At 40.1% G+C, this 21,162-nt stretch overlaps 2 protein-coding genes across 3 annotated transcripts in view; one reads left to right on the top strand and one right to left on the bottom strand.

Moving 5' to 3' along the window:
* Positions 1-11,147, top strand: part of col6a4a (collagen, type VI, alpha 4a) — a 114,195-nt gene extending 103,048 nt beyond the window's left edge. Inside the window, exons 42-46 of the mRNA XM_049584908.1 lie at positions 156-225; positions 1,089-1,246; positions 7,156-7,326; positions 7,953-8,000; positions 10,144-11,147. Of these exons, the coding sequence (XP_049440865.1) occupies positions 156-225; positions 1,089-1,246; positions 7,156-7,326; positions 7,953-8,000; positions 10,144-10,319 (623 nt within the window). The 3' untranslated portion in view covers positions 10,320-11,147. The remainder of the gene's footprint in view (positions 1-155; positions 226-1,088; positions 1,247-7,155; positions 7,327-7,952; positions 8,001-10,143) is intronic.
* Positions 11,148-15,297: 4,150 nt separating this feature from the next.
* The window catches only part of pik3r4 (phosphoinositide-3-kinase, regulatory subunit 4), a 45,760-nt gene continuing 39,895 nt past the window's right edge, over positions 15,298-21,162 (bottom strand). For both annotated transcript variants that reach the window (XM_049584872.1, XM_049584873.1), the window contains 2 exons: positions 17,678-17,798; positions 15,298-17,513 (listed from right to left, as the gene is read on the bottom strand). In XM_049584872.1, the coding sequence (XP_049440829.1) occupies positions 17,343-17,513; positions 17,678-17,798 (292 nt within the window). In that variant the 3' untranslated portion in view covers positions 15,298-17,342. The remainder of the gene's footprint in view (positions 17,514-17,677; positions 17,799-21,162) is intronic.

Raw genomic sequence — 21,162 nt, 5'->3', positions numbered from 1 at the left:
ATCTTTTACTTTTTATACTTTAAGTACATTTACTGAAAATACTTGAGTACTTTGACTTCATTACATTTTGAATGCTGTACTTTCACATGTAGTGTTGTATTTTTACTGAACTATCTGAGTACTCGTCCTTCACTGCATGAATGTGTTTATTTCAGAGGGAATGAACACGTATCCACCTCCTTCTTTACAACGGACATGTGACAAGCTGAGGGGCCAAGATGGAGGGTAACTCCAACTGCACAGTTACATTCTATCATGATAACACATACAGGTGGTGCGGCAGATCTCAAGCCATGAGTCAATCAATCAGTCAGTCATCAGAAAATTAATCAGCAGCCAGTCTGACAACTCAGGTGTTGTTTTTTGTAGTTATTTATTGAGAGATGTTGATACATAAACATGTTCAGTCATGCATAAGAAAATAGATTTGGAAGAAAAGGAAAAACACATGCATGTACAGATGTACGCACATGTATGTGTGCAAAGATGGTTAATGGTTGAGACGATGATACATCAACTTAAATATACTGTATGTACATGTGGAATAATGGTATTGACATATATGACATATCACTAATAATAAGCATAACTTATAAAATATTTATATTAAAATTGAAATAAACACTCACACATTATTTTTTTTAAATAAATGAATAAATACAATAAAAAATTACAAATAATAAAAAGAAATAAAATTGCTGAGAAAATGTTAAGCAAAAATGCTTTAAAAAATGAACTGGTTCCAGCCTTTAAATGTGATTTTTTTTTTTTTCTTGTTTTCATATGTCATCCATATCTTTGGATTTCTTTGTTGAACACACACAAAAAAAATTTAAACGTCACCTTCTCTGAGAAACTGTGAGGTTTACTGCATTTTCTGACACTTTATGTGCAGAGGGATGAGGGAAGTAACTGTTGGCTGCACTTGTAGACCTCTGTAGGAGGAAGAAACTAATAAAATATTCAGCATTAACAGCATCTGTTGTGACAGAGGGAAGATTTAGATACTGCAGGCTCCTCTGAGGACAGCTCAGGACTGTAAAGCTAACACATATGACAGGGAGTAATGGTGGCTGCTGTGTGTCCAGTCAGGGGAGGGCTGTGGTGGAAGAGGAGGAATTCAGGGAGGAGGAGGAGGAGGAGAGATTTCAGGAGCACACGAGGCCAAAGACTGAGACCGGCCAGCTGGACACCATCAACAGCCTGACCAGAGGAGACGGCCAGACATTTGTCTCACTGTCTCACGGTAGCCCACACCACGGTCCAAACACAAACACACACACACACACACACACAATCAGAGCATATAAATAACACATACTGATCTCCATGCTGGTTTATACCACCACATGCTGTGTGATTTATGACCTGAAAATATGAAATTAATCAACACAATGAGGCACATTAACTAAAAACTGCAGATGTGATGTAGAATTAGTTTAAGATTTGTTTGAGATTTGTGGTACAAAAAGGCCTCTATTCTATGACTTCCACAGTTTTTCAAAATACTACACTATGACATTTTTCAGTTTTGTCAACATACTATACTATGAAGTTATTAATAGTTTTTTGACATGCTATACCATGACATTTTTTTTAAATTGTTTTCGATTTACTATACCATGACTTTTTTTTGGTATTTTTGACATACTATGCTATGACATTTTTCAACATACTATCCTATGACATTTTTTGCAGCTTTTTCAACATACTATACTGACATATTTCCACATACTATACTATGCCGTTGTGTTTTTTTCTGATGTTTTTTTCAGTTTGTTCGACATACTATGACGTTATTTTGCAGTTTTTTTGACTTGCTATACTATGACGTTTTTTGCAGCTTTTTCAACTTACATTTTTCAACATGCTATACTATGACGTTTTTTCAGTTTTTCTGACATACTATAATGACGTTTTTTCAGTTTTTCCGACATACTATAACATGACATGTTTTGCAGCTTTTTGGACTTGCTACACTGACATTTTTCGACAATCTATACTATGACGGGGTTTTTTTTCCCTTTTTTTTGGACATACTATACTATCATGTTTTTTCAGTTTTTTTCGACATACTATACTGTGACTTTTTTTTTGTACTTACTATACTATGACGATGTTTTCATTTTTCCAACATACTAAACTATGACTTTTTTTTTTCCAGTTTTTTCGACATACAATACTGTGACTTTTTTTTCCCTCCAGTTTTCTTGATATACTATACTATGACATTTTTCGACATACTATACTATGATGTTTTTTCAGTTTTTTTCGACATACAATACTGTGACTTTTTTTCCGCTCCAGTTTTCTTGATATACTATACTATGACGTTTTTCGACATACTATACTGTGATGTTTTCAACATACAATACTGTGACTTTTTTTTCCTCCAGTTTTCTTGATATATACTATACTATGACGTTTTTCGACATACTATACTGTGATGTTTTTTCAGTTTTTTTTCAACATACTATACTGTGACTTTTTTTCCCCTCCAGTTTTCTTGATATACTATACTATGACGTTTTTCGACATACTATACTATGATGTTTTTTCAGTTTTTTTCAACATACAATACTGTGACTTTTTTTCCTCCAGTTTTCTTGATATACTATACTATGACGTTTTTCGACATACTATACTATGATGTTTTTTCAGTTTTTTTCGACATACAATACTGTGACTTTTTTTCCTCCAGTTTTCTTGATATACTATACTATGACGTTTTTCGACATACTATACTATGATGTTTTTTCAGTTTTTTTCAACATACAATACTGTGACTTTTTTTCCTCCAGTTTTCTTGATATACTATACTATGACTTTTTTCGACATACTATACTAGGGCGTTTTTTGCAGCTTTTTCGACTTACTACACTGACATTTTTCGACATACTATACTATGACATTAATTTCAGTCTTTTCGACATAATATACTATGACATTAATTTCAGTCTTTTCGACATAATATACTATGACGTATTTTTCAGCTTTTTCGACTTACTATACTGACATTTTAGAAAAATATTATACTATTACGTTTTTCGACATGCTATACTATGACGTTTTTTCAGGTTTTTTTGGCATACTATACTATGACGTTGTTGTTTTTTTCCGTTCTGTTTTTTTTTTAGGTTTTTTTTATATACTATACTGTGTGTTTTTCAACTTACTAGACGTTTTTTGACACACTACATTATGATGTTTTTTTCCGACATGCTATCGACGTACTATACTATGACTTTTTTTTGTTTTTCGACATACTATACTATGACGTTTTTCTCATTTTTTTCAACTTACTATACTATGACTTTTTTTTTGCAGCTTTTTCGACTTCCTACACTGACATTTTTCGACATACTATTAAGTTTTTCGACTTACTATATTATTAGTTTTTTTCGACTTGCCCTGCTCTGACGGCTTTTTTTGTAATTTTTTGGACATGCTATGCTATAACATTTTTCAACATATTGTACTATGACGTTTTTTCAGTTTTTTTCGACATACTATACTATGATGTTTTTTCCATTTTCCTCGACTATACTATGAAATTTTTTTCAGTTTTTTTTAATATACTATGCCGTGACGTTTTTCGACATACTATACTATGACAGGGTTTTTTTCATTTTTTTTCTAATTGCCCTGCTCTGACTGCTTTTTTTTTGTAGTTTTTTTCGACATACTATACTATGAATTTTTTTCCTTTTTTTTTTTGGACATGCTATACTATGACATTTTTCGACATACTATACTGACTTTTTTCCCCAGTTTTTTTGACACGCTATACTATGACGTTTTATTGCAGTATTTTCAACATGACATTAATTTCAGTCTTTTCAACATAACATACTTTGACATTTCTCGACTTGCTATACTATGAAGTTTTCTTCAGTTTCTTTGACTTACATTTTCGACATGGTATACTATGACGGTTTTTTTTGTTTGTTTGTTTTGTTTTTTTACACACTATACTGTGAAGTTTTTGGACATGCTATACTATGACATTTTTCAAATGTCAACATTTTTTTTTCCAGTTTTCTCCACATATTCTACTATGACATTTTTCATAAAGTAAAGTAACAATGAAATGAGGCAGGGGGAGAAACAGATGTATTGGTAAAAAAAAGTTTATTTACACAATGAAGAAAGGCAAATGAAGTTAGCATTAACTAAACACTACTTTCTTTCAAATTTAAAGAAAGTGAACTAAATAAACAGGTTAACTACTCATTCAAACGAAATATTTTAACATAACACTGTCAACACTGTCCTTCCAGACGCGAGGAGAGATTCCTCATTATGGTACACCATAAGTCAGATATTGTCAAACTATGACCAACACACGGCACTGAAGCTGCCAAAGTTGCCCACTGGTCCCAACAGTTATGCTCTCCAGGCCTTTTAACCACCACGTCCTGAGCAGAATAGATGCCGATGTAGTCAACCTCTCTTCACAGCAAGGAGGGCAAGGGCAGAACCTGTGGCGAGGCTCTACGGAGAAACACGGGACAACACAAAGAAGAACACACCTACCCTCATGACATTTTTCAGCATGCTATTCTATGACGTTTTTTTCAGTATTTTCAACATATTTTCACTTTTTTTTTTTTCAGTTTTTTTGACATGCCAAGCTAACACACTTTTCGACATACTCTACTATGACACTTTTTTTTTCTTTCTTTTCAGTTTTTTGACATACTATATTATGACGTTTTTCGACACACTATACTATGATTTTTTTTTTTTTTTTTCAGTTTTTTCGACATGCTATGCTAAGACATTTTTCAACATACTATACCATGATATTTTTTTTTTTTTTGGACATATACTATGATTTATTTATTTATTTTTTCAGTTTTTTCAACATACTATACTATCAGTCCTTCCAGAAAAATGGAAATGGAGTTTTTTTGTGATTGCTGCGGGCAAAAATCCTTGATTATGCGGCATGTTTTCTTGAAAATGCGATGGAAATTGTAGGAACTTGTAAAAATTGTGGGAACTTGCAAAAATTGCGGGAACTTGTGAAAATTGCAGGAACTTGCAAAAACTGCGGTTTGATGAAAAAGAGGAAAAAAGTGATTCCCCCAACACCCTGTTCTCACTAGGCTACTACCTTAATGTAGTCATTTCTAATTACTTCCTGTGATAAGCAAGCATACTACATCACAGAAAGTGCAGGGAATATTTAAGTTCTCATCTTGTTTTATTTCAGACCTTAATAAACACATGGCTCAAACTTACAAAACATTGCTGAGTCAAACAAGTTCTGTAGCTAGAATATGCTACAACTTATGTAATAAATAAATAAATAAAATATATATTATGTCATGAAGGCTATGGAGAGAGATCCGTTTTTGCGCACCCGCTGGTTAAGCGCTTTTTGAAAGGAGTCAGGCGACAGAGACCTGTCACACGCTCTTTGGCACCGCAGTGCTACTCTGAGGCCGAATCCCACATTCATGCCTAAAATCATAAGCAGCTCTTTTAGATCAAGAGTTATTTCAACTGGAAGGTTTCTTCCCTCCTCCCCACAGGAGGAGAAGAAACATCACACCGACTCTGCCTAGTGCGCGCTCTGTCTCATCACGTGACGCGCACAGCAAGCCTCAGAGAGACACAAAAGTTGTTTGTACATCACAGAGAGCGTTCACAAGGAAAACCTCTCTTGCAACGAAAACGCGAGATGTTGAAATCATGCAAGCCCCGCATATTTTGCGCATTTTACGCGGAAATCGGCGATTCATGCAGCGAAATTGCGGCGTCTTTGAAAAAATGCGGCCCCTGCATGAATATGCAGACTTTGGCTGTTTATGCGTTGAATTATGCGATCGCATAATCGCGTTTTTCTTGAGGGACTGTACTATGACATTTTTTGACATACGACACTATGATTTTTTTTTTCTCTTCAGCATACTATACTATGATGGGGTTTTTTTTCAGTTTTTTTCAACATACTATACTATGACATTTTTCGACATACTATTTCTATGATTTTTTTTTTTTTTCAGTTTTTACAACATTTTTAACAGTTTTTCCACATGCTATATTATGAGGTTTTTCACATTTTTTTGACAAAGTATACTATGACCATTTTTGCTTTTTTTTTTTTTTTTTAAATAACAGACTACACGATGACTTCTTAAGCTTTCTTTAAGACACTATGCAATGACTTTTTTTGGGGCATTTTTATGGTTCGTATAAAATGACTTTTTTCTTTTATGGCATTTCAATAACATACTATACTAGGATATTTGGGGCTTTTTTATGACTTACAATACTTTTATGACACATGTCAATTTTTAAGCGCATACTTCACTTTTGTTTTAATGGCATACATTATTAGGAAACTTGTTATGGAATACTGCACTATGACACAGACTTTCCATCATGAGTCTGACAGTCTAGTATAACATTGTTATAGCATAATGTTGTATACAAATATAAATATAAAAGGCCACGTATAAACACCACCCACCCACTTAATTAATAAACATGAATTGAGATATTTGCAGTAAAAGGGAAGAAAATCCTGGAGCTTATGGATCAGCCTGGTGACTGGTTACCCGAGACCTGAGACTAGAGGCCTTCAAGTCTTCAGCCCTGTTAGTGCCCCCTAGAGGCTGCAGTCTTCATTACATGCCACAATATCCAAACTTGCAGTACGGCCACAAACATGTAAAGTTTTCTGTCAGTAGCAGGTCAATAAATGAAACAAATGAAAACTGTCTAAAACCTGCAGTTTTTAGTTGTTACTAATATGCTCTCTGAATGCATGCTGTATGTTTCTGTCTTTATCTCATCTCTTTTATTTATCAGCTGTGTTGTATTAAATCTTTTCTTTACGCTTTGCTTGTTATATCGAACTGTGATCAGACTAAATCCGTTTGGTGTTTGTTTGTCTGGAATGATCCATATGTCTACATGTATTCCTCATCAGACTGCATGTGTTCTTCGGAGCAGCAGGTCTTAACATGTATGTTTTACAGACTAGAGTCGGTTCATTTTAATATTAAATATCAAAGTTAAGATCATATTTCAGCATAGTGCGCTTGCAGTGGACGAGTGCAGGTTTTCTGATGGTTACAGAGCTGCTGCTCCAGAGGACTGTTGTTCGTGTTTGTAGTAAATGTGTGTGTGTTCTGCTTTCAGCCCAGTGTCAGCTGGATGCTGATACTGGTACCCATTGTGCGCAGTATGTCCAGCAGTGGTTCTTTGACAGAGACATCGGTGCATGCTCTCCCTTCTGGTATGGCGGTTGCGGCGGTAACGCCAACCGCTTTAAAACGGAAAATGAATGTTTCTGGACATGTGGCGCCCGCAGTAAGTCCTGACTGTTTCTGTGGACTGCCTCACGTGAACGCTTCTTATATGAATGTTTTAACACTTTGATTCTACGTCAGGCTGAATGTTCGATATTAACAGTGTCTCGTCTTTTTCATCTCGTCTTATAACTTTAATATTTTGTCTGTACTGCTCGCTGTCTCTGTCTTCATCACAATATGACTTTACATGGTGGAAGATCAATGAAGATTGAAACAGACTCTATAACGACATTTTTTCACTTTAAGTTTTTAATGTTAATACAACCACAGGTACTTACTGGGAAATTACAGAGTAATTAATTACTACAGTGAGCACAGTAACTCTACTCGTCAAGTTTTGTCTCTCCATTAGTTACAGACATTTCAATGTAAATCCTCAAATGTTTTTTAAACACATCCATGTTGGGTTTTTCATGATGAAGTCTCTGCTCACGTTCACATTCACATTATTAGTAACTAGCTCACTTCCTGCTTTAATTTAATTCACGCTGGTGTGAGCTCGGTTAGTGACGATGTAAAGGAAGCATGGACTGCAGAATAAAGACTCAGTGATGCTGCAGTGTGTGATGACGTGTTGTTGGTTAAATACCTGGAGCTCCATGCTGACTGTGTCGTCTCTCACAGATCCAAACATCCTGCCCACACCGGAGCTCGCCAGCTTCGCCTCCAAAGGTAAAGACTGTTTTGTGTTTAATGGACCGTACTGGTGAAGAATGTGTTTGTGTCCTGATGAGCATTTTCAGTTGTGATTTAATTGTTTACCAGTTTCCTGGAAGAAGGAACTCCAGTGAAAATCAACATGCAGATCACAAAATTTAGTCTCTTTACGGTTAGGTGCCTGAAAGTAAAATTTAAAGGGACAGTTTAGATTTTTTTTGAAGTGGGGCTGTATCAAGTATCCACAGTGAGGGCCGAATTCACAAAAGGATTGCGTGGCTTTTGTGGCCGCTAAACCGGTAAAAAAGGAGCAAACAGATACCGTCTAATTCACAAAGCACGCGCAGAGGGTGAAATGCTCCACTAACTGCGCTGCCAAGCAGACTGCGTCTCGGTGCTCTGGTGTTATCTGCACGTATTTAAATGAGGTAATGTGCATATATTTGGCGGGAAAACTGCCCCTTTCTATGCAAATGAGCCTCATTGATAAACAACGTCTAATTCACTAACACCAGCGCTAACAGCCACACGCAGTTTGAGTGAAGTAAATAACGTCTTTAGAAAGCTGGTGCAAACTGGGCGCTCCTCTGTGGAAGCCTCTCGCCCAGACTTTCCAGTGATCGTGATCGTCTGTTAAATCAGTCTGTAGATAATATTTTGACATTATTATTATAATCATTATTACTTTAATGGCATCCGAAGATACTGATGCGTTGAGCAGGTGACAGTCTGCGGTCGTTCTCAAAACGCACTTCTGTTACGCACTTCAAAAGCAACTTTCAATAATTTATTTTACGAAACGGGGGAAACAAACGTGAACAAAAACGGTTCCATAATTCATATTAAATTCAAAAGATAACGAAAAAACAGCTCCAAGTGAGAGGGAATAGTGATAAAGTGGTCAGACTGGGTCAAATCCACAGCCTCAACCCATCCCACACTGTTAGACTGAAATTATATGATCATTTTTCTTTGGTCCTCCGCTTCAAATCTTCTTTTACATTCCGATGGCGTGCGTTTGAAAACTCCTATGGAACTCACAGACTGGGATATCAAATCCCAAATACAGTTTCTTTCTCCAGCCGTTGTATTTCTTGCCTGGAGTTTTGAAGAATGGGTTCGCACCTCCTCGGTCAGGACCTCAAGCTCGCGTTCTGAAAATGTCATCTTTCTCTTCCTAGCTGCCAGTGTTCTGCCACGGTGTTCTTGGCGCAAAGCCAGCATTTATACTTTGCCATGTGGCTAATTGCAATCAGGGGCAAATCAGGGGCAAACTGCACTCAGCTGCCAAACTTTGGGGGCGTGTTTGCGCTGGTATATCATTAGCACAATATCCTTTGTGAATAGGACGTTAAGACGGAGCAAACTGCGGGTGCAAGTGAAGTGCAATTCAAGGTGCTATCAGTGGCCGCAGTTCATTCTTTGTGAATTCGGCCCTGAGTGTATTAGGTACAGTGGATTTCAGTCAGCGTTCCCCCAGTTTGGAGAAGCAGGCTGGAGTTCGACATAAAGCAGAGCAAAGTCCTGCTGTGGATGGTGGCAGCAACAAATTGTATTTTAGCCAACTAAAAAAAAAAAAAAAAATATTTCAGTTTAATTGTACACTATATTTAGAATATTTTCACTGCTTAATCTTAGGGTGATTTCTCACCTGCCCTGTTTGGTTCAGTTCATTCAAACTCCAGTTCGTTTGCCCCCTCAGTGCGGTCCGTTTGGGCAGGTGTGAACACAGCATTCACACTCAGGTGTGCACCAAAACAACCGGACAGAGACCTTCTTGAAGAGGTGGTCTCAGTCCAGTTACAAACGAACTCTGGTTCCTGCTCCCGTCCACATCAGTACTCCTTCCTGCTTCTCCAAATTGGGGCCATGCCAACAGATATCCGCATCAAACTGTCCGAACTATCCCTTTAAGTCCCTGGCAGCTGATTTTCTTGGAGAATAACTGAAACCAAAGGCTGCCTGAAGGACAGACAATAATCCCAAACCTGATGAATGATTCAGAAAATGCTCAGCAGGAATGAAATCAAACAAAATCAGTCGTCAGTTTGATGAAACAGACATGACGCTCAGTGTGGTGCTTTAAACTCAGAGGACGTTGTCACAGAGAAATGCTGAGTGATGCTGACTGTACCTCTCTCCTCTGCTCTTCGTACAGACAGCTGTTTCCTGAGCCAGGACCAGGGCAGCTGCCAGAACTACACCATGATGTGGTTCTTTGACACCGAGCAGAGGGAGTGTTCTCGCTTCTGGTACGGCGGCTGCGGCGGAAACGAAAACCGCTTCCAGACACAGGAGGAGTGTGAGAACCTCTGTCTGACGAAGAGTCGGTGAGGACGTCGGCTCCAGATCGGTTGGACAGAAAACACAAAATCACCGCTGCACACCAAACGTGTGTCAGCGAAACCTTCAGAGAACATGACAACATGCATCTTCAAGGAAAAACACCACAGAAACTTAGTGTGAATTATTTTAAAGCCGTTCCTCACAGCTGCGGTGGGTCTGGGACGTTAAACTGCTAACTAGTTTCTGCTAAAACACCTTCAGGGAAAGTTTCAACTGTTCCAGAGCTCTGCAGCTTTTAGTCATTTTTCCTTCAACGTGCATGTTTTAATCCCTCAAAGCTCTTTTTTTAAAACCTTCAACATCTTGCAATAAAAAACTCTTGAACTGCTGGACACTGTTCACACGTCTCTACAGGTTACTTTTGTTTTCTTCACATCAGGTGCTAGTTCTTTGAAGCAGGTGGAGGCTGATGAATATAAGTGTGTTGAGACTCAGAATGAGTTTGAAGGAATCACAGAAATGACAAACGTTAAAGGGACAGATCAGATCTTTTGAAGTGCAGCTGTATGAGGACTTATCCATAGACAGTACATTACATACAGGAGCTGTCGGCACGCCCCCAGTTTGAAGAAGCAGGCCTGAGTCCAACATGGAGGCTCTGCAGTCTACTGATGAGGAGGGGTCAGCAACAAAACGTATTTTAACCACTTTAAAAAAAATCAATACCAGTTCAAGTGTGCACTATATTTAGAGTATTTTTATGGCTTTACTTAAATGTCACACAGTGATTCCCAACAGGAAAATGAGGCTGTAACATCGCTCTCTTCAAAGCCAGACTCCACTGAGAAAAACACTGATTTAAGCTCACTGAACACAGGAGCTGCTCGTCGACTGCTGCCTCCATCAGTTAGTCAGTTTGTGTTATTGTGTGATTTTGGCTTTTTAAAGGGTTAGTTCGCTTTCACCAAAGTCACACAGTAACACAAACAAACTAACCGATCGAGGCAGCAGTCGACCAGCAGCTCCTGTGTTCAGCGAGCCCAAATTACTGTTTTTTTAAATGGAGTCTGGCCTTGACGAGAGCATAGATGGGGAACTGAAGCCTTTAACAGCTTCCCTGTCAGAACAGACTTTCTGACAGCGAGGTAAAGCTGATAAAATACTCTCAGGACAGCGTTCTCTTTAAGTGACACTGATTTTTGTAGCTGGCGAAGTTTTGTTGCTGACCCTGTCCACAGCAATGTGTTGCTGATCGCTCATGTTAGACTCCAGCCTTTTTCTCCAAACTGACTGTTGATACGTGCCTGATACAACCCTGCTTCAAAAATCCAAACTGTCCCTTTAAAGGTAAACTATGCAGGATTGTCAGTTAGTGTTTGTGAACACGCTCGCCATCCAAAGTGAAAATAAAAGCCAACCACAGATTCACTCTTGTTTTGCGTCCCTGTATTTCCGTTTTTCAGCGCTGTCTCTGCGTGCTGCTTACGGTCTTGAACCTCGCAACGTTTCATAAAGCCCCGCCCTCACCTCAGGGCTGCAGGGGTACACGCCCATAAACAGGCAGAGGGCGGAACCTCTGCAGATAAACACCTACTCACAGAGAGAGGGTCGGAAGTGATGACTGAGAGGTTACGTGTTTGCAAAGGAAATCCTGCGTAGTATATCTTTACAGTGTGTTTATGTAAATGAGCTCCACAACACGCCTTTTTACATCACTGATGGTAAATGACTGACCCACATGCAGCTGCTGAAAGACAAACAGGAAGTGTAACTGTATGTGGACACAGTCACTTTAAAAGTACTCAGTACAAACGTATTATCATACAGTCTTAGGATTTCAATTTTTCAGAAAGTTAGTGACGTTAATTTTAAAGTTTTTATAATAGAAGATATGAAAGTGTTATTTCATGATGATCAGCTCCAGTTTTTAACTTTGTAACTCAGCCACTTTGCAATGACACAGTTTCCAGACACGAGGGAAGGTATCTGAGTCTTGCTTTCAGAGTTTTGGTCATCAGTTATGAAGCTGAGATCTGAGGCGGCGCTGACTGGGGCTCACTGTAGATTCAATCTGACAAAATCAAAAGACTTGACTCATGACTTCAGACCTTTGACTCAATATTCTCTTCCAACCAGACAAATAATGACTTGTTTAGGACTTGAAACACAAAGTGCAGGACTCGGGACCTAAGCTGCTCGTTTACTCTGTCAGAACTTCTACATCTTCCCACGTTTTACTGTCTATAAACTGACTCAGCCGTTAAAGAGCCTGTGATGCATCATGTTTCAGACTGTAGAACAGAAACTCCCAGAATCCCCCCCAAAAAAACAGAAAGAACAAGCTGCTGAATAAAACTGTGTCAGCTGACGGACCAAACTTTGAAACTAAGGGCACTAGTTTCCCAGCGCAGCGCAGGGTGGCGAACCCCGCGCAGAGCTAGTTTCCGAGGCGTGCTCAGTTTGGTAGTTTGGCAGACCGAGGTGCGCTGAGATGGGTGTGGCGGCGCAGCAGGGGGAGGTGTCGACAGATCCAGTTTGGCGCAGTGACAGTTTCGTGCCAAAAGGCTTCGCCAAAGGTGCGCTAAAAGCTCGCCAGCTGAAACCAGGTCTACTGTCAGCGCAGGGGGAGCGCAGCCGGTGTAAGACGAAGTTTGGCTGACCGGCGGACAGTGTGCACACGTCACCAAAACCTCACAGGCAGGTTTCCAGAATATCAGGCACATTAACGATGCAATAAATAGCCACAAAACCACTATTCAATGCAACTATCTGCAATCAGCACATAAATGTATCTCTATATCGACTGTCCCGTCACATCTGATGTCACATCAAAGGGGATTGGCACCGTTTGGCACGTTTAATGGAAACCACACCTGATTTGATTAACACAGCTGCAAACTAATGAGTTCACATCCCTCTCAGCCAACCACAAACAGCCACAGCATCAGATAGGGAGTATATATTCAGCATCTGTCATCTTAGAAAAGTCAAAAGAAAAGAAACAGAGTGAGACTGCAAGAGAGAAAGAGAGAGCGCCCGCAATTGTGGTGACCTCCTCCCAGGCTACCTTTGCATCATCAGCCCGTGGAGGTCTGCTCGCAGTTCTGTATATTCGGACACTGTGAGCTTGGACCTCCCGGACCACAACATCAGTTTCCTCCTGGGAGAAGTTTGGCCGTCTGACTCTGCTGCTCTCTTCTGCCATGGCGAATTGAGTAAACTCTCATTACGCCTTTGCACGGCGCATTTAAGGGCGAGGAGAGGGGCTCATTTGATTGGTGTGATGTGTGTAAAACCCACTCCACGCCTCCTCTCCTCCCTCTTACCGACTTGCGCAGGTAGGAGGGACGGAGGTGGGAAAGAGGAGTAGCTGCGCCAGGCGCACGGTGTGCCAAACTTGCAAAATCCACCTGGCCACACCCAGTTGGCGAAGGGCAGGTGCGCTGCGCCCCCGCCTCGCCCAGTCTGCGAAACTAGAGCCCTAAGAGTCAAAGTTTCTCTTTAAAAGGATCAAACTGAGCTCGAGCTGCTGCCGCTACACAGACCTGATCATTGTTCAGTTATTCACAGAGATAAACACGTCGTGCCTGAAGTGGCTGCAGAGCGACTCAAGTCCCAGTTTGAGCCTTAAAAGGTCTGAAAACGTGTCGAGGTTTCAGTCTCTGTCATCGTCTGTCTGGACCTGAGATCACGGACTGTGGTTTATCAAACCAACCAATGGTGCTTCATGTAAAAAACAAACAATAAAGAATTTAAGAAAACCTGATGCACAGTTTGTTTATTTGATTGTTGAAACCTGATGATGAGAACTTTAACTTGGCGGGGGAGGTGAACAACCTGCTGATTAGCTGACAGTCAGATGTTGTTAAAACAGACTCTGGGATTTCTCAGCATGTTTCAGGACAAGCTCCAGGCCTCCAGTTGCTGCTGTTGCTCCAGCGGTCAGTTTTTGTTCTCACACTGCAGTTTACAGTGACTGATATTCAACTATCACTCAGAATATGTAAACAGCTCATTCTGTTTAGATACTCTCAATCAGGCCTTTTTCTGATTAAGACATGTGCTATGGTGTTATTCTGGTTTTAATATCAGTATTTGGACATGTAAACAGTGTGTGCAGATTATGTGTCTCAGCTGGGGGTTTTAACAGTTGCGTGACACAGCTGTGTGTCTGTTTAGTCCGGTCTGCATGTTGCGATGCAGACGTGCACAAACCATCTCGCCAACAGTTTCAGGTCGAGGTGCCCAAAAGAAAAGCCCGTATTTCTTATGTCTCTTAACTTTATGTAACTTTTAAACTTTCTGAGAGACTTGGATATAAACAGGTTTTTGAATATGCACAAATTAGCAACATTCAATTTTCAAGAAGGTGGTTGAAGGAAGGAAAGAGGGAAGTTGCGTTCACAGGGTCAAACAAGTCTGCCAGCGATGGAAAACAAGCTGGAGGACTCAGAAGTTGTTTTGGGTTCATGTACCAGCTCTGAATGAAGTCTGTTTTGCAGTGATAAAATTAGGGTTTATTTAAATGGAGTCTGGTGAATTTGGTGATTGAGATTTCAGGGCTGTTTCTGCTTAAACAAAAAGGATCTTACTCTTTAATATAAAGCTCTGTCTCTGTAGGATCCTGTCTATAATGCTGTCAGACACAGAATAACAATCTGAGAATCTTTCAGTGGATGTACGATAACAGGCGGAGCGAACACGCCCTCAATGTCACATTTCAGTCCGTTTCCTGGCTGCCTGCTGCAGCGCTCTCTCTCTCTACACTACTAATTTAAAAAATTGCACTCATTGGTTACTCAGACAGAAACACGAGAAAATAGGCTTCAGGTTAACAAAATAAAGATGCCTTACAAAAAGAGAAGTGCCACAGTTTGAGTCACTCTTAAAATAATTATGAGCATAAAGCTGAAACACTGAACAGCCTCCGAATGTTAAATTATTACTAGTAATTACATTTATTTCTATGAACCCAGTAACTTTATTACAAACCTCGAATCGATCATTTCACTGGACGAAACAAAATCATGAGGAGATTTTTTTTTTGCTGCTGAGTTTATTGAAGTGAACGGACAAACACTGAAATGCAGGTCACATGGTTCATCTGCAGTTTGTAACATTTCTGCAGCAACAAAATGCATCTTTGATATTTTACACAAGTTTCAAATCAAACTTTATATTACTCAGATTTTAAAGTAACGTATGTACAAAGTCTACAGCGCAGACCGAAGAGGACACAGAGAGATGAAGAACAGGTGCATATGGTTGTGTTAATGTTATTGTTGGGGCTGCTGATAAACTGTTTTTAGGGGCGTGAAAAGATTGTCATGGAAACGACATCCATCACGTCTAAAAGCTAAAATCAATAGATTTTGTGTGAACCACTGTGAATAATTTCATGTGAAATGTAAAGAGCAGGTTCAGGACCAGTTTGACCTCCTCCTGTCAGAGGACTGGAGCAGACGCTGAGTCTGCAGAGAGCAGCAGGTGTCACAGAGAGCGTGTGGTTAGTAGTTTTCTAATTTAGTAATTCATGTTCTTATATAACTATATTTCACTATGATTTATATCATTTGACTTCAATATGCAGATTTTATTCCCTGTATGAGAAATGTGTGCCCTGAAAAGGCTCTGTCTACATGTAGACAGGTATTTCTGAAAACTGATATAAATAAATAAATCCATTCATATGACCTTCACTTTACAAAACATCTCTGTCCACACTAAAGCGCAGAAACAGCTCCAAGCGCTTGTCGAGTCAGTCGGTGGTGATGGAGTCCATGACAACATTCCAAACATGCTGTTTCTGGAGGACTTTAAACGGCGGACGCTGAGCTGGACCGAACAACACTGAGCCCAGCAGACACCTCCGCTCGTCTGCACAGTGGCGCAGCAACATTAAGTCTCAGTGTAAAGCAGCTGAATTCTCATGATGTCACAAGATCATGTGAGAATCCATTTAATCAAGGTTCAAGTTTGTGTCTGAACCAGCAGTGACGTCCTGTGAGGAGCGACTGGCAGCTACAGCTGAGGTTTAGCTGTGTGACGGCACAGAGTCGCAGCTCCTGAAGAGGTCAGCGTTGATGCTGCAGCAGCTTCAGTAAATCAGAACAGGAGAGCGTTTCTTTAATGAAGGAAGAGCAGAGAACGACACTGAGGCCTCTCCATCAAACAGATGTTGACACTGACTGTCTCTGTGACGTCATATCCTCCATGATCTGATCTGACTGAAGTTAGCGTGTGATAGACGGTGACAAAAAGATGGTTCATCTAATCCACTTCTCAGATGGTTCTGTGTAACGAACCGTCCGGCGCCTCAGCTTCATTAGAACCAACAGTGCTAACGAACAAACAAGTTGGTCGCCGCTGTTGTTGTTTCTGGAGCGTGCTTATGACACAAAGCAAAGATGGGTATGTGCAAATTGAGGAGATGATGTCATCATTTCCCAAACACTTGTACACTGAGAATAACAGGGGCGTATTTTCTGATGTGAGCGTTTGCCTCTGGTGTGTTTTGGCCTTCAGTGACTTAATATTTCATTTAAGCCTGAAAGGAAAATACCAGTTTTCAAAAATACCTGTGTGCATGCAGACAGGGTCTAAATCTGACGCCATCCGTCCTCGTCTCTTTCACACAGTCGCTGTGGACGACTTTCATTTACTGAAGTTGTGATTCTGATTCAAACTGAGATGACTTCATGTGTTGGTCGTTAAACTCTGTGTGAGCGTTGACGTCTTTTAACAGAAGTCAAAATAAGCGTACTGAGGGCACAGATTAACAATGTTCTCTGACACCTGCCGCCTCGCTGTGTAGATATGACGGGGAGGAACAAGAACCCACGTGTGACTGTGACGCATCAACAGAAGCAGCCAACGGGAGGAGGTGTTCATCAACTACAGGGAAACGCTGAAGATAAGTTCATTCATTTAAACTGTAACGAGTGAATGGATGATGTCACTTCCTGTCTCAATCCATCACAGATCAGAGTCCACATGAGGTACACACATGTTCTGTGGGTGTGTGTGTGTGTGTGTGTGTGTGTGTGCTGTTCGTGAGTCGGTGGCGTGACCTCACTTCCAGACTTTGACGATGCCGTCTCTGGACGAGGTGACGATGAAGCCCTGCGTCGTCTGGAAGGTGGCGATGTCAGTGATGATGTCATGGTGTCCCACAGGGAGGGATTCTGGGCCGCGGCGAGGCGAGTCCTCCACCACGCCGCTCTTCTGTTTACTGTGGATCTCCTGCAGCGGACACATTAAAGGGTTAATGACCTTACAGTCACAGAGGCATGATGGGAAATCCTGTTCATAGAATTTTCTGTATTTAGTGTTTGATATCCTCAGACTGTTAGTTACCATATACCTGTCTGGTGTGTGTGTGTGTGTGTGTGTGTGTGTGTACCCACCTGTACGACTTCAGTCCCCTCAATGATCTTCCTGCTGTAGAGGACAGACGGACAGTGCAGCGAGTCATTGGCTCCTCCCGCCACGATGTACGACCTCTCGGGATACGCCAGGTCCCAGAACCTGAACACAGCGACCAAACATCAGTGTCTGAATTTAAGATACAACTAAACTCCATAACTTAAAGACACAAAAACTTGGATGAGCACCAATTTCCTGATGTTAAATTCAGACAAAACTGAAGTTATTGTTCTTGGCCCCAGACAACTCAGAGACTCTTTATCTGATGACACAGTTTCTCTAGATGGCATTGCTCTGGCCTCTAGCACTACCGTAAGAAACCTCGGAGTAATATTTGATCAAGATTTGTCTTTTAATTCTCATTTAAAACAAACCTCACGGACTGCATTTTTTCATCTGCGTAATATTGTGAAAATTAGGCCTATCCTGACCCGAAAAGATGCAGAAAAATTGGTCCACGCTTTTGTTACCTCAAGGCTGGATTACTGTAACTCTCTATTATCAGGTAGCTCTAGTAAGTCCTTAAAAACTCTCCAGCTAGTTCAGAATGCAGCAGCACGTGTACTAACAGGAACTAAGAAACAAGATCATATTTCTCCTGTTTTAGCTTCTCTGCACTGGCTCCCTGTAAAATCCAGAATTGAATTTAAAATCCTACTGTTAACTTATAAAGCTCTAAATGGTCAAGCTCCGTCATATCTTAGAGAGCTCATAGTGCCATATTATCCCACCACACCACCCTATACTCGTGGTCCCTAAAGTCTCCAAAAGTAGATCAGGAGCCAGAGCCTTCAGCTATCAGGCTCCTCTCCTGTGGAATCATCTTCCTGTTACGGTCCGGGAGGCAGACACCGTCTCCACATTTAAGACTAGACTTAAGACTTTCCTCTTTGATAAAGCTTATAGTTAGGGCTGGCTCAGGCTTGCCCTGTACCAGCCCCTAGTTAGGCTGACTTAGGCCTAGTCTGCCGGAGGACCCCCCTATAATACACCGGACACCTTCTCTCAATTCAATTCAATTCAAATTTGCTTTATTGACATGAAAGTTATAATAACAATATTGTCAAAGCACTTAGAGAATTAATAACATAAAATAAAATAAGTGTAAAAATAGTATAACAACAATAATAGTAATAGTATTAGTAGTAAAAGTAGTGGTAAATAATAGTAATAATAAGTAATAACAAGTGATATATAAAATTTAACATTAAACTATATACATGTATGTGTGTCTGAGGGGGTTGAAGTGTTACATTGTTGTGTTTATGTGTGTGTGTGTGTGTGTGTGTGTGTGTGTGTGTGTTCATGTGTGTGTGTGTGTGTGTGTGTGTGTGTATTAGTTGTGTATCTCAGTGTCCACTGGTCGTTCTCAGCTCGTTACAGCAGCAGATGAATTTTGCTGCAGTCGTTAAACATTTGGGGATTTCTCCCAGTAAATAAGGGAGTTTCTCTGTGTCTGTTTTAAATTCAAATTCGGGGCATGTTTGTGTTATATGTGTGAAATATTTGTTTCTTAACGTTTGATATTTTGGACATGAGGTGAGGAAGTGGAGCTCTGTCTCTACCTGTCCTCTGTCACACTGGGAGCAGAGTCTGTCCTCCTCTGGCAGCCAGTTCTGTCTGTGGCGACCTGTTTCTATGGCAAGACTGTGTCCACTGAGTCTGTACATAGCCAACACTTTCCTCACTGAAGCACTTTGGATTGTGCTCAGATAATTTGCTAACGTGTATTCTCTGTTTAGGGCCAGATAACATTGTAATTTACTCTGTGTTTTGGTTGTTTCTTTCCAATATGTAATGTATTTTTCTTTCTGATGGTTTATCATTTGGTTGGGTCTGATTGGGTTGGTGTTTTGGTCTGCAGAGAGCCTCAGGACCAGCCGGCCGAGGGGAATATTCTATGGGCAGCTGAGGGCTTTGTTATGGTATGTCTGTGGGTGACTTGACTTCAGGTGGTTGTAAAATTTAATTGATCTCTTTTGTATTTTTAAAATAAGGGGTATTGGCAGTTCTGCTCTGCAGGCGTTGTTTGGGGTCTTTCTCTGGACCTGTAGGATGTTCTTACAGAACTCAGTGTGGAAACTTTCTATGACTGTTTTGTCCCATTTGTCGAAATTTTGATTTAATTTAGGACCCCAGATTTCACTTCCATATAGGAGAATTGGTTCAATTACAAATTGGAATATTTTTAGCCAGATTCGAATTGGAATGTTTGTTTTTATATTTCTTCTTATGGCGCAGAAAGCTCTTCTGGCTTTGTCTCTCAGATCCTTCACAGCCATGTTGGTGTTTCCTGTGTATGTGATGTTTAGGCCGAGGTATGTGTTGTTTGTGTTCTGTTGTAATTTAGTGTTGTCCAAATAGAAATTGTGTGTGTTCATTAGATTTGTGCATTGCTTTTGAAAGATCATTATCTTTGTTTTTGTGGTATTTACAGTCAGGGCCCAGGTCTGACAGAAGTCCTGCAGGATGTTCAGGTGCTGTTGCAAACCCTCTTTAGTGGATGAGAGCAGCACTAAGTCGTCTGCATATAGGAGACTTTTGACCTCTGTGTCTTTCAGGATGAGGCCAGGTGCTGTGGACCGATCTAATTGGTTTGCTAATTCATTGATATATAAATTAAAGAGGATGGGACTGAGGTTGCATCCTTGTCTGACCCCCCGGCCCTGGGAGAAGAAGGCTGTTTGTTTGTCTCCAATTTTTATGGCATATCTGCTTTTTGTATACATATCTTTGATGAAATCGTATGTTTTCCCCCCAATTCCACTTTCAAGGAGCCTGTAGAAAAGACCCTCATGCCAGATGGAGTCAAAGGCCTTTCTGAAATCAACAAAACAGGCGTAGACCTTTCTTTTCTTTACATTTAATTCTTGGTCAATTAAGGTGTGGAGAGTAAATATGTGGTCAGTTGTGCGGGAATTTGGCAAAAATCCAATTTGGCATTTATGTAAAACATTATGTTCAGAAAGAAAATTTACTATTCGTTTATTAATGATGTTACAAAATATTTTTCCCAGGTTACTAGTGACACAGATCCCAGTAGTTATTTGGGTCATATTTATCCCCAGATTTATGAATTGGAGTTATTAAACCTTTGTTCCAGATGTCTGGAAAAGTGCCAACTGATATAATTATGTTGAATAGTTTGAGAATCGATTTAATTTTATTGTTTGAGTATTTGATCATTTCGTTTAATATTCCATCGACTCCACAGCTCTTGTTTGTTTTGACGGATTGGGTGGTTTCTGTGCGTTCTGGTTCTGTTATTGGGTAATCGAGGGGTTTTGGTTTTCTTTAGCAGATTCCAGGGTTTTCCATTTATTGTAGATATTGTTTTGATCACTATTTTTGTGATATTACTATACAGATCTCTGAAGTGATTAGTCCAGGTATTGCCATCTTGAAGTGCCAGTTCATCTTTCTGGTTTTTGTTTATGGTGTTCCATTTCTCCCAGAACCGGTTGGA

The sequence above is a fragment of the Epinephelus fuscoguttatus genome, linkage group LG8, assembly GCF_011397635.1.
Source record: "Epinephelus fuscoguttatus linkage group LG8, E.fuscoguttatus.final_Chr_v1".
In the NCBI taxonomy this organism is placed as follows: Eukaryota; Metazoa; Chordata; class Actinopteri; order Perciformes; family Serranidae; genus Epinephelus; species Epinephelus fuscoguttatus.
The sequence above is the reverse complement of the archived record's forward strand: the minus strand, read 5'-3'. Positions and strand labels throughout refer to the sequence as shown.